The 13,479-nt window shown below is 38.8% G+C and overlaps 1 protein-coding gene across 4 annotated transcripts in view; it reads right to left on the reverse strand.

The window, feature by feature from the left end:
- DAPK1 (death associated protein kinase 1) overlaps positions 1–13,479 on the reverse strand; it is a 99,894-nt gene that overhangs the window by 20,859 nt on the left and 65,556 nt on the right. For all 4 annotated transcript variants that reach the window (XM_075410897.1, XM_075410896.1, XM_009936440.2 and 1 more), the window contains 8 exons: positions 13,023–13,115; positions 11,322–11,441; positions 9,799–9,897; positions 8,893–8,991; positions 7,623–7,721; positions 5,919–6,116; positions 4,693–4,890; positions 1,197–1,295 (listed from right to left, as the gene is read on the reverse strand). In XM_075410897.1, the coding sequence (XP_075267012.1) occupies positions 1,197–1,295; positions 4,693–4,890; positions 5,919–6,116; positions 7,623–7,721; positions 8,893–8,991; positions 9,799–9,897; positions 11,322–11,441; positions 13,023–13,115 (1,005 nt within the window). The remainder of the gene's footprint in view (positions 1–1,196; positions 1,296–4,692; positions 4,891–5,918; positions 6,117–7,622; positions 7,722–8,892; positions 8,992–9,798; positions 9,898–11,321; positions 11,442–13,022; positions 13,116–13,479) is intronic.

The following is a 13,479-nucleotide window of genomic DNA, read 5'->3' on the forward strand; positions in this document are numbered from 1 at the left end:
AGGGGGGGCGGGGACAAAACCAGGTGACAAACAAAAATCTGTAGAACACCCCACAAAGTCCATTGCATGCACATTTCATTGCCATAGATTAATAGGGGATATGGCAATCTACAATCTAGTAGTCTTCAAAAAGTCATTTTTAGATGCTAAATCTGTTCAAGCCGCAATTCCAAGTTCACTGGTTTTAATGACCGCTTTTTGAAGGCTTACTCCTGCCACGAGATACATGGTCAGAGGAAAAAACCACAGTGCTAAATGTACAGGAAAACAATAAAACCACTTGTACTTTCTACCAAATCGGTAAAGCAAATGGAATAGAACTTTTCCCCTTTTTCCGTCCATTTCAGCTGTCTCAGGGACACTTTGTAAGCAGAAGAAATTTGAAAAACACAGACTCAACTAAAATCTAATCACAACATGATTTCAACATACAGAGCAATGGTTATTTCTGAGCACAATGCATTGGTTAGGGCGAGCAGCAATGTAAACTCATCAAACGCATCTGAACATATAACATGTTAGTTTGTTCAAAACACAGCTAAAGGTTTATATGATGACTATAATGTATCATGTGCATATGACGTGTACATTACCAAGGACACTTGATTCCTGCTGTGGATATGTCAGCTAGGAGGAAGTTTCTCATCTTAGTGAGAATGAAAAATACCTTCAGTGCTGCTAACTGGAAGCAGTGGTGCTGACTGATTTGATGTATAAATGATTTGTTTTACAAGGATACTTGCATGCTAGTTCACTCATCCATGTACCCACACATCTCCCACCATGAAAATAAAACTTTTTAATCCCCTGAAAGCATGAAAAATACTTAGGATATATACATTTGAACAGTTACAGTACATGATGTGAAATGATGTACATCTTAATGACAGTGGCCCACTGCACTTACAGAAAACACAATATTGCAAATAATTCTTGGGTGAAGAAATTCTTAGGTGTAGATGAAGTGGTAGCTGTACTGTACCTTAATCAGTTTCAAATTTAGTTGTAAGAAGGGAACAAATGGAAAACACAGAATGCTTGTCAAGCTGCGGACATACAACAGCCTAACACTTTTTTTTAATTTTGAAGTGTAATTATATTAGACCATTGCCCTCCTCCCCACCCCCCTGAAGAGATGCATTTGTTTCATACTATCACACATAAAAAGAAGCATAACAGTATCTCTCAATACTTACAGAGGTTAAAGCCTCTACGTTGGCACCAGTTAGACACAGGAACCTGACAACATCAAGAATGCCATTGTTTGCTGCCAGATGTAAAGGTGTTCTTCCATACTAACATGGGCAAAAAAGTGTCATTATGTTAGTCAAAGAACTTCACTATAAACTATATGACTAATAATCAATCATATTGTACAATTATACATACTGATACACAGCAAAGGTCTTGCAGAAACCAGAAGAAGTACTTCTGATTGCAGCTTAAGCACAACTGCTTAAAGCTCAATTACCAAAAAAGGCTAGATTGACTACTTAAAAGATGGGAAACCATTTTATAGCTAAATTCCCCACAACTGTGGAGGAATCCTTTAGAGTTTTTTGGCTATATTTGAGAATGTTTTTCTAATTCCCAGTAAATTTAATGGCATTTTGCTTAATCAAATATGAACCAGTTAAGCAACACTAAGTACTTGACCTTTAAAGCACTTGATTCCATTTCTCTCTAAGAATTACTGAAGATTACGTATCTGCAGCTTCCCCACTTCCACCCAAAGGAACAAAAGGGATGAATGCAAGAAGTCAGCCTGAAGGAATTTGTGCTTTCAGCAACAGAGGGAAAGTGCTGTAAGTATCGCTTCCCCAATTTTTCCTTTTCCCCCAGAATCTCCCCACTGACAGCAAGTCCTCATGACATCCACTTCTGGTCTCCTGTGTTCAGACCTACTGTTATAAATATCACTACCATATATTCTCTGCTTGAAGCTCCTCATGCTATTACTTCACATATTTTCATGCTTTCAGTACTGTCCTCTCTGTTTCAACCCTACATTCAGAAACAAACTCACAAAATGACTTCATAACAGAGTATCTGAAAGTAAAGTTAACTTCCTGACCACTGAGAAGACACCTGGTGCCTCAAAACCTTACACCTCAACTCAAACAGCATCCTGGCTTGTATCAGGAATGGTGTGGCCAGCAGGAGAAGGGAGGTGATCGTCCCCCTGTACTCGGCACTGGTGAGGCCACACCTCGAATACTGTGTTCAGTTTTGGGCCCCTCACTACAAGAAGGACACTGAGCTGCTGGAGCACGTCCAAAGAAGGGCAACAAAGCTGGTGAAGGGTCTGGAAGACAAGTCCTGTGAGGAGTGGCTGAGGGAACTGAGGTTGTTTATCCTGGAGAAAGAAGGCTGAGGGGGGACCTCATTGCTCTCTACAGCTACCAGAGAGGAGGCTGTGGCGAGGTGGTGTTGGTCTCTTCTCCCAAGAACAAGCAATGGGATGAGAGGAAACAGCCTCAAGTTGTGCCAGGGGAGGTTTAGACTGGATATTAGGAAAAATTTCTTCACTGAAAGGGTTATCAAGCATTGGAACAGGCTGCCCAGGGAAGACGTTGAGTCACCATTGAGTTATTTAAATGCTGTGTAGATGTGGTGCTTAGGGAAATCATTTAATAGTGGACTTGGCAGTGTTAGGTTAATGGTTGGACTCGACAATCTTAAAGGTCTTTTCCAACCCAAATGATTCTGTGATTCGGTGATTCTAAATAAATGCACATGATGTTCAACTGCACATAGCCCATGGAAGAAACAAATGGTGCCTTCAATCCATACTACGTACAGTGTGGGAAAAGGCAAGATGTGAGGACCAAGGATAAACAGTTGTTATGTTAATGCACTCCCTTTACAGGGCTTGCTGCTGGAGAGGATCAGTAGAAATAAAGATTCTTTATTTGATAAGACCCAAACTCACCCCTTCAAAAATAAACAGCACTCTAAAAATCACTCCAGTATACATGACTCCCAAAAGAATAACAGGACACAAATTTCAACCACAGCTTTTGCAGCCATGATCCCACCCCCCACTGAACACTTGAAGACTGATTATTTTTTTCACAGCATGCTTGCAACCAGGCCATTGACCCCACCTCAGCATTCTCCATTTGGAGAACTGGTGCTAATCCAGTCTTGTGCTGTATTAACCTGCCTTCTCCAAAATGTGTTCTTAGCTGTGGATCTGAATTTAATTGCCTAGTCAATCAGGTTTAAGCTCAGCGACAGGACTGGGGAGCTTATTACTGTAAGTTTTTTCACTTGGCAGCTGATGATTTTAATTATTAAAACCAAAAGTGATTGTACTGGACAACTCTCAAGCCAAAAGCTCCCCAGCTTTCTTTAGCTGGCTACTACAGAAAAGGTCAGTGCTTCGGTAATAAATGGAAGGGTTAGCTACCAAAATGTTGTTGCCAGAACATGCGCTTTTCCAGAAAAACAAAGAAGCTACAACACCTGAACCAACAAATTGTGGATAGCAACATACAGACTCCTATGAATAACTTTTAAACTTTGTAGCATATAAAAATTAAATAGAGCAGAGAAAGACTCCCAGAACTAAATATCAAGCCCTAAGCCTCCTAGCCCGTCAGCAGAGTCCAATGGCTGACCTTAACCTATTCAAACTAAGCAAAGTTTCCTGACACACCTTAGTTTTCTCTTAAAGATCACTAGAGGGAAAGTCAGAATGTTAAACCTGTAACGCATTACATACAGTTATCCCATTCACTGCAGCACCAGCACAACAGAAGAAGCAAACAAGGCACTAGTATCTCAAAGTTTAGGGACAGGCTATTAAACATTCCATTTGGAAAGTGCTTACAACAATTATGGACAGTTCACTTTTTTAGCTGGTAGCAAGTCAGTGATATGCACTGGAATCAACAGTTTCAGGGTTATAATGTTTACTAAGCATTTCTGCAATTGTCACGTGTTATTGATCATTGTTTTACCAAGAAAGTTCCCCAAAAGCACCTTACACAGACTCTTGACTTCAACTGTTGAAAATAATTTTACATTTAAAACTTTAATTCTGAGATTTCCTGTACCCTGCCAGTGATGTTTTATTTAATAGACAAATTAAAGCTATTGTATTCTAAGGTAAATGTTTGTTTAGGATTTATTTTAATAAATCATGCAGAAAAACATAAACCAGCCAACGTGACACTGTTTTTATAACTGGGAATAGAATCTGCAGTTGAGTTAAATCCCTTGTTAGATGACAGTGCAGATGTTTTTGTGTAATTTGGAAGAATTCAAAGCAGATTTTTCATAAAAATGCATCAGTCTTCAATTCTGTATATGAATTACTGTTATTAAATCACATCAAATCAAGGCTAGCAGCAATGCATTTCATCTGTTCTCCAGCACCCAGATGCAATCTGCGCAAAGCAAAGCTATACAACTATGCTGGCATATACTACAACACTAGAGCTGAGTAGCAAAATACACAGTGATAATCCATTTGGACTCTTTCTCATGGATCTTTAATCATCTATTCAGCTGGAACAAATTTAGGTAAATTTGTAAGGTGAGTCATTTAATGCTTTGCATTTGGCCACTTTAAGAGATAAAAAAATAAAAGGAAAAACATTTTTCATATCAGAGAACTGGAAAAGGTCATCTAATGCAATAGGTGAGCTATTAAACAAAGCAGTTCAGAACCTGCATTCCATTTACCTTATTAGTGACATCCAAATTACAACTTGCTTCACAGAGTGCCATCACAATAGGAACGTTTCCATCTTTGCAGGCCACATGTAAAGGAGTGTTGCCATGTCTGTCTTGGAAATCTACAAAACATCCTTGACTGATGAGAGTTTTAACTACTTCTGTTTGACATCTTCTCACAGCAAGGTGTAGGGCTATATGACCATCCTGAAATCAGAAGACAGCTTTTAACTGAGATTTAACAATCGCAGCATTTTGCAGAGTCACAATCATTTCATGTAATTGGGTGTATCTCCTTGCATCAAGAATCACAATGTTTTTTATTGTTACTTTGGAGGTGGAGGCAGGGGAATGCACAGTATCTGCCAGAACAAATCAGCTACGCAATGAAAACAAATTTCCATGAAGTCACTGGGCTTTGCAGTGGAATGGATGAAACGCAAATACACATTCTCTACTGACGACTTCCCTAGTAGGTGGGAGAGTGACCAACTGTAACAACCAGTTGCATATTGTAAACCATTCCGGTGTTTACTGACAGAAGTTAGTGATGCAAAAGTCATGCAATCTGCTTAGTGATCAGTAAACTTCAGCGAAAGAGCTTTTCTGTGGAACAACTTAAAGAGACAATGTGACTGGAAAATACAACTTATTTCTTTTACAAGTGAAAGCATTTTTATGAACTTGCTTTAATAACTATTCAGTAACTACAAGCAATAGAGGTAGATAAAACAACAAGTACACCAAAAGTACAAACAATGAAATGCAAAATTTATTTCTTGGGATTACACCATGAAAGGCAAAAAATGATTCTGAATCAAACAGAGCTGTATTTTTAAATAGTCAGAATTTACCTTACTGGAAATAGCTGTGATTTATCCAACCCATAGGAACCAAAAGCAAACAGTAAATCTGCCTTTTTTTCTCTGAAATTAATAGTTTGTTGCCAATTAGAGAACCCAATGTTTCTGCCATTTTTCATAGAGTGTTACTCATAAGGTGGTAATTGATAACGTGATAACGAATCAGCAAAAACCCAACCGTGGAAAAATAATCATCAGGCAACTTTAAAGACTACTGCAGTCATCAACAGTCTTCATATGAACTGCTCAGAAAACCCACGTCATGGAAACGATGCTGGCTTGCAGCATTCAGACAAAGCAACTCAGAAATACGGCTCTGTGACACCTATGATCTCTGGATGTAATTCCTGACCAAGAGCAACTCAGACTAACCTTGTCTGTTGCATCAAGGTCAGCCCCGTGTTCCACCAAGCATTCCACAATATCATGGTAACCCCGAGCAGACGCTGTCAGGAGTGGAGTCTCCCCTTCTTTGTTTCTAATGTTCACATTGCAACCTGCTTCACAGAGTGCTTTGGCAACAGAGTAGTAGCCATGCCAAGCAGCACAATGCAGTGGGGTCTCTTCTTCCTATCAACACGGAAAATAAAAAAAAAAAAAGAGTTGAACCAAATACCAGGAGGAACAATTCCCCAGCTTAACTCAGAAAGACAGGAAGATGACATGGAAAAAAAAAAAAGTCTACTAAGTAAGCCCTATAGAAAGATGTAATTTCTAACGCTGACATTCTCCAAGCAAGAATAACTCCTGCTGACATACCAAGTGATAACAGTAATGCACTAGATTTTCATCATTGCCTGAAATCTGAGAGTCCATATTTCTCACTATAAAACATATATTGACAAAATATTGACAACAACTTGCATACCAGCAATCTTAAGTTTAGATGTTTCCATGCTCCTGAAGCTAACTATCTTGGTTCTCTCACTTGAAAACTGATCCTCATTCATAAGCAACTTCTACATCCTGTGTGTTGAGGGACTAATTCAGTGTTTAAAACAGAACACTCACCAAGGAGATGCAAATCCCATTAGACCTGCAGTTTGAGACAGATCACTCTGCTTACCATGTTCAAAAAGCACATCCTAATGATTTAGGAGTGTAGGCAGTAACTTTGGTACTTAAAAACCGGAGTCCTTTAAATGCACATCACGACAAGCCCTAGAAACTGCAGGCATTTTTAGTTCACTTGCGACTGAAGTTCTAATTTGCTTTTTGCTTCAAAATATTCACCTTGAATCTCCTTGTACTTTGTAACAATTACATGGAACTTCATTAAGAAACTAAAATGTTTTACAAAAACACTCTGTTGAAAGTAGTCCACTGAAAAGCAGGGAGGATTAAAACCCACCAAAAAAGCCACTCCATCAAATTCTAAGAAAGAGGATATCCTTTCTTCTCCTAGCAAATACCAATGAGGAGACAATCAATGCTGATAACATTAGAGGACTTGGACTGTATCCAAGGTTTCTGTTAAAATCTGAGGAAAAAGAAATAGTCAAACAGCACATCCTGTGGGGTCCCTTGGCCTGCTTCTGCTTAAACAACATAAAGGTAGTCCTAGAGGACGCAGCACTTAGGAAGGCTTGTGGAACTCCCCCACACAGGTAAATCTGGGTCAAATTGATGTTTTTTTCTATTAAGCCTTTTCTTTCCTGCTTTCTCACAAGAGTTCAGAGCTCTAAAGAAGCCCTTCTGAGCTGTCCTCTCATTTTCAAAAATGAGTGTTTGACACTTCAGAAAACTCCTATGATGGCTAAAACCAAGCTGTAGTCAAGGCAAAAACTAGTAAATACTTTAGCTGAACTCACAGAGCACACAGCACCACCAATACCTTTGTGACGTCGTTTCTCCATCTTTAAGCTTTCATTTTCGAGAGAACCTGTGTTTTATAACAGTAGTCGGTGCATGCACTGTTTTTGCATAGCCTTCATCTATTAGGAGGTACTGAAACCTCCATAATTCTGTTGTTTTTTTCAAATGCAAACATGCCAGAGGCTGCAAGGCAAGACTAAGAGTTCTGACCACTCATACTAAAGCCTTATTTGGTAAAATAAAACAGTGTCCACAACTCACCTTGTCTTGAAAGTTTGGATTGGATCCAATGCTACAGAGAAACTGAACCACATCCACATGCCCATACCGAGATGCGACGTGGAGAGCGGTCTCCCCAGACTGCAATTACAGAAGAATGTGCCAGAGTAATTTCATGTCACCCCTAGATACACGCTGCCGCGTACAGCCTGAACGCCTATCTGCTGCATGGGGTACTTCTGCCTCCCCATAACCCAGCGGCATGGCAGCTGTCAGCAGAGATCTTCTGCTGACAAACTGTAGCTGTACGTGACAGATACATCACCACCGCCTGACAGGTTACTTCTTCAAAGGCCTTCCTTTCTCAGAACTTATTTGCCTACTTAGTTTGTTCCAGGTCACAGCCACAATGGCATTTCTGAGCAATACAGGGAGGCAGCTGCATGCGCAACTGGTGTTGAAACAGATGTTCTATTTCTATCCATACTATTTCAACATGCCCCCTGCCCCCCCACCCTGTATATACAAATGTAAGGAGTTGGCCTAATGCCTTGGTATATCCTGGTGTATTTTGGTCACTACATGTAATTACTTTCAACCTTTTGTTGAAATTACACGAAAAAGAAATGGTAATTTTATTAAGAGAGTAAATTCTTTCATAGTGGCCCTGCCAGGAGTCAGACACCAATTTTGCCAACGTGGCTTGCCTTGTGCTAGTTCGCTCAACAAAGCAAACTGTGTTTCACAAGTATAATCGCCTCCATAATGGAGCTTTGGCTAGTATAAAAATGTCACTATGCTATAAGATTTTAACACCAACTAGTTTCTAGAGGAAATGTTGCTCAAGTAACACTGCTGGAGACAAGGTAAGTGCTCATCAGCTATAAATTGTTAGGCTTCATTATACTCAATAATAGTCAAATTTACTTGTCAGACAAAAGATATTTTCAATCAAGAGGAATGAAAAACCGAATCACGATTTTACCCTGAGTTCCAATGAGAAAGCTAGTCTTCAAGTGAAAATTAATTTAGGTTTGTACTTCCCCACCTACCCACTATGTACTCACCACATTTAATATGCACGCTTGGTTAACATTTCTCAGGAAAATCATCAGTACATCCAACTACATTAAAGCTGTGTTATCACAGCCCTATATGTCAGCTTATAAAGCCATACTTAAAAATCCAGTCACATTCTTGGAATTACAGCACAGCTGAAAATCATTCCAATTCAAAGACCTCTCCCTTTGCTCAGATGAAGTTATAAAAAAAGGATTCTCTGCACGAAAAACAAGAATAATTTTTATCTTACCTTATCCTTAACATCCAAAGGACATTTATTATCACTGAGAAACTTAAGCGTTTCTACATGACCATGTCGAGAAGCCCAATAGATTGCATTAGATCCAGCCTGTCAAAAGTATTTTATTATAGATGTTATCAAGTAATTTAGAACCGTAATTCTACATTTTCAGCTGAGGTATACATGCACTTAGATGTAGACAGATACACTGAACAGCTATTCAAGCTTACATGAACATATTAACTTTTTAAAAAACAAAATTCAAATGGGTCCAACAACCCCGTAAACCAACAATGACAACAAAAACCCCTCTGTGCAAGGATGATTAACAGGATCATTAGCTGTTCGCAAGGATAATCCTGTTCCCCCTTGTAAGGGAGTTCTTTGGAAACAACAGTCATGAGATAAAAACCTTTCTGCTGCTTACTTTACCATCTAGTAGATAGAGAAGCATATAATCCTTCAAGTTTGCTTAAAATGAATGCCGATCACTACAATACATTTTGCAAAAAACACCTTGTTGCAAAGCATACCATCCATCACATGCGAGCTTTAGTTTCGATATTCTCCATGGCTAAAATGGGCATTAATTGTTCAAAATTAAACAAAGTTTAACGTTCTGTCTTGGGGCAATCATTAATCTGAACTAATTGAGGCAATTAGTTAGCACGAACTACATTTTAAGATTAGTATCATTCAAACTACTTCAGCTAGTAAGTGATCAAAATCCGAGGATATGCACTACTAATAATAACATTATTAAAGATTTGCTTTTATCTTTTTGCTGTGGAAGAAAGAAAACGGGCTCTAGAGCCCAGATTTTTTCATTTCCAATACAACTTGTTCTGAACTGCTTATCCTCTGCTAACTGTACTGAAAAACTTATGCAAAACAGTGACAAAGCAGAACCCTTACCTTATCTTGAACATCAATACGTGATCCACGCTTTAAAAGCAACTGAAGCATCTGAATGTTTCCACAGCCAGCAGCAATCAGTAGTGGAGGTGTTCCATGCTAACAATGAAATACAAACAAGAATGATTTATTTGATTTCTGAAGGATCAAGTAAAGAGAGCGGAATAGAAGGCAGGTACTGAATGGCATCTGTGGATTTCCAGTTTAAAATTTAGTCTCCAGTGAATACTATATAGAAAATAATTTGTCTCTTTGTAAAAAAAAAAAATTATTGCATAGCAGTCTTCTATATCTTTGGGATGAATTCACATTTACTAAACAATACACCACACATTAAAGGCATGCTTTTCAAATCAGGAATATAAATGTTAAGCTCTCGTTAGCCCAACTTGGCAAGGACATTCGCCTTTGCAACTTCTTTCTATCTACATTTTACGCCAGATTACCTAAGGTATTTTCAGTGGTGCCCAGTGACAGGACAAGGGGCAATGGGCACAAACTGAGGCACAGGAAGTTCCATCTGAACATGAGGAAGAACTTCTTCCCTCTGAGGGGGACGGAGCACTGGAACAGGTTGCCCAGGGAGGTTGTGGAGTCTCCTTCTCTATTCAAGACCTGCCTGGACAAGGTCCTGTGCAGCCTGCTGTAGGTGACCCTGCTTCGGCAGGAGGGCTGGACTAGATGACCCACAGAGGTCCCTTCCAACCCCTACCATTCTGTGATTCTGTGATTCTGTGATTTACCACACCACATCGAAGACACAAGCCACCATATGGGAAAGTTAAACGGGACTGCACGATTAGAACGAAAAATACAGTGACTTCTTGAAAGGTTCAAGAACCCATCACAGTAAAATAACAGATGCTTTACTTTTATAGCGCTCATCATGAATATTTCTTGAAGTACTTTACAATCAAAGTCAGTATAACCATTAAAGCAAGTGAAGTTTGGAGCAGAGATAATTTATCCAAGGTTAAACAGAGGGGCCAGCAACAGAACTTTGGTCTCTTGGTCTCAGTTCCAACACTCTCGTTAGTACACCAGCAGTGCACTGAAATATTGTAGTAGGCAAGTCATTTCATTCCTGAAACTGAAAGACACCATCTAACATTATGTTCACATAACCAGTTTCTGCAGTGTGGGATTCTTGCTTCTAACAGCGCTTTGCAAAGTCAGTGTTGGCAGTCTAGTTATTCCTATACATTTTGCCGACTTCATCTGCCGCACTGCAAACAAAAACAAAGGCTGATATATGATATACCACAGCTTTTGACAACAGATATGATTAATACTTTTTCAAAGGCCTAGGCAAAAAAACCCATTTTGGGCTGCATTTTCAGGTGGTTTGAGAAGACTGAACAAAGAAGACATTAAAACTTCTCCTAAAGAAAAGCAGAATTATTTCACATCCACTTGTCTCTTCTGTTTCACTCCAGGTGTTACTTTTTTATTTTCCACCACGTTGCTCTATTCAACAGGGTGATAGCTAGTCCCCCACACACCTCAAATCAGACCCACACTACCTTGTTGGGCTGATTGACATCGTAATTTGTCAGAGATCCCAGAAGGTGCTGTAATCCAGGAACATTGTCATCATTGATGGCATGAATAATAGCTTTCATCACAAAAGAATCTTCCTCATCCTTGTAATTAAATGAGAAAGAAGAAAAAATGTTAGCTTCAAGGAAAAAAATCCCTATCTCAACAGCTGCCAAGAGACATCTAAAAAAATTTAAAAAGTAAAATTTTCAAAGCCTTTTAGAGTGCTTCAGCTGCAAGTTGTAATCCTTTGTGAAGCATATGGCTAACATATACGCAACTTTATTTGAAAACCCACACCAAACACCCCCACACTTTTGCTAGTACAATATGCTTCCCTTTTCTTCACAGATGAACCTGTTACTCACTGAGATTCCAAACAAGTTTATTTTATTAGGTGTATTTTCTTTTTACCCCTAGGACGTTCAATAGATGCAATACTTGCATGAGATGAAACTAATTCCATGCATATATGTGAACATCAAAAAAACGAAGAGGTACACAAATACAAACCGGAGTATCAAGTTTCATGCCATCCAGGAATACGACACAGGAGAGGTACTTTGGACCAAGCTTTCATCTATTCAAATGGACCATTTAAAAATCTAGAACGTAAGTAATGAGCCTAGATACTTTTGCAGGTGTAACTTTATTTTTCTCCCACGCACTAAAATGTCAAAGGACCAAAATTCACTGAGCCCAATATTTGGATCACTCTTACCTCCTCTCTCCTGAGGTTTCTGATTGTTTAGAACACTAACATTAGGCTACAATCCTTCCTACTGCAACACAGGTGTGAAATGCTGATCCAGTGTTAAAAGGCATACTGATAGCTGAGGTGGGGGAGGCAGGGAAAGGAGGGCAAGACCAAGAGAACAAAGAGCATGAAAGAAGAAAGAGGAGGAAAAGTGGAAACAAGAGTATGGAGTTGCACAGGATGGAGGCAGCGAAAATAATATGGATAAAAAGTGCTTTGCAGAATTTCTGAAGTTTGATCCTGTTAATGCACAGAAAAGATGCGGTTACCCAGCTCTAAACATTAACATACATGCTTTGCTGATCACAGGGAATTTGTGAAGCGTGTATTAAAGCCTGGAGAGTAAGCTAAGTAAGAATGCTTTTGGATTTACAAGCATTTGTAATCACAAAGCATACAGCAATTCCTCCTGACTACTTAAATCTAGCAGACCTATGTAACACCACAAACTGAATACCGTCCAACTCTGAAATTTCCTCCTTAAATAACTGCTTACTGTGATACTGCTGTCTAGTATTCATTGGATGTAACAGGGTCTCAATGAGTTTGAATAATCTGTTAAAAAATTGCAATATTATCTCACTCTACACAGCACCATGAAAAATTCAGATGCAACTTTTTCACACTGTAATTGCTACAGTACAAAAAATCCTCCTGAATCAAACATCAAAACCAAGACAGACGACTTTCTCGTACTAGCCATCAGCCTCACCATGGTAATTAATAAATTAAATTTCAAGGTTTGTGTCATGTGGAAGTTCAGAATACAGTAACTGACCTCTGTAGCCTTAAAATCTATTTCTTCCTTCTTAAGACATTAATTAATTATGCACATTTTCAATAGCCCAATATTTCTGCTAGAATAATTTCAGAAAATATGAAGTTTTAGATATAGCAAAGCATTCTAGGCATCTAAGTACACACTTACCAGAGTATCGTCACTCCTAGCAACACTCATGCTACTTCTGGACAAGAAAGATCTTGATAATCTTTGGCACAAGGATATCAAGCGCACTGATTGCTTTTTAAAAATAAGAAGAAAAAAGCTATATGTAAAAAAAATCAAAACAGAATACTTGTGATAAGATGCTACTGCAGACATTTTAAAGGAATACTGTCGTATTAGCAAAACAAACTGGAGTTTGACTTCAACTCCCTCCATCTCCTCTGTATGTTGCATTTGAACCTTCCATTTCTTTTGAGATTTATAATCCAAACAGGCTATTCATAGACACTAAGCAAAGCTACACAGTATTTTTGGATTGCTACTATTTCAACAAGCTGTTCAAAAACAAAGCAAAACAGATTTGTATTACATCATCTTGTTCACATTGAAAACATTTAGAGGTACATATGTTAAAGTATGTACACACAGAAAACCTAAA

This window comes from Opisthocomus hoazin, chromosome Z (genome assembly GCF_030867145.1).
Source record: "Opisthocomus hoazin isolate bOpiHoa1 chromosome Z, bOpiHoa1.hap1, whole genome shotgun sequence".
NCBI classification, from domain to species: Eukaryota; Metazoa; Chordata; class Aves; order Opisthocomiformes; family Opisthocomidae; genus Opisthocomus; species Opisthocomus hoazin.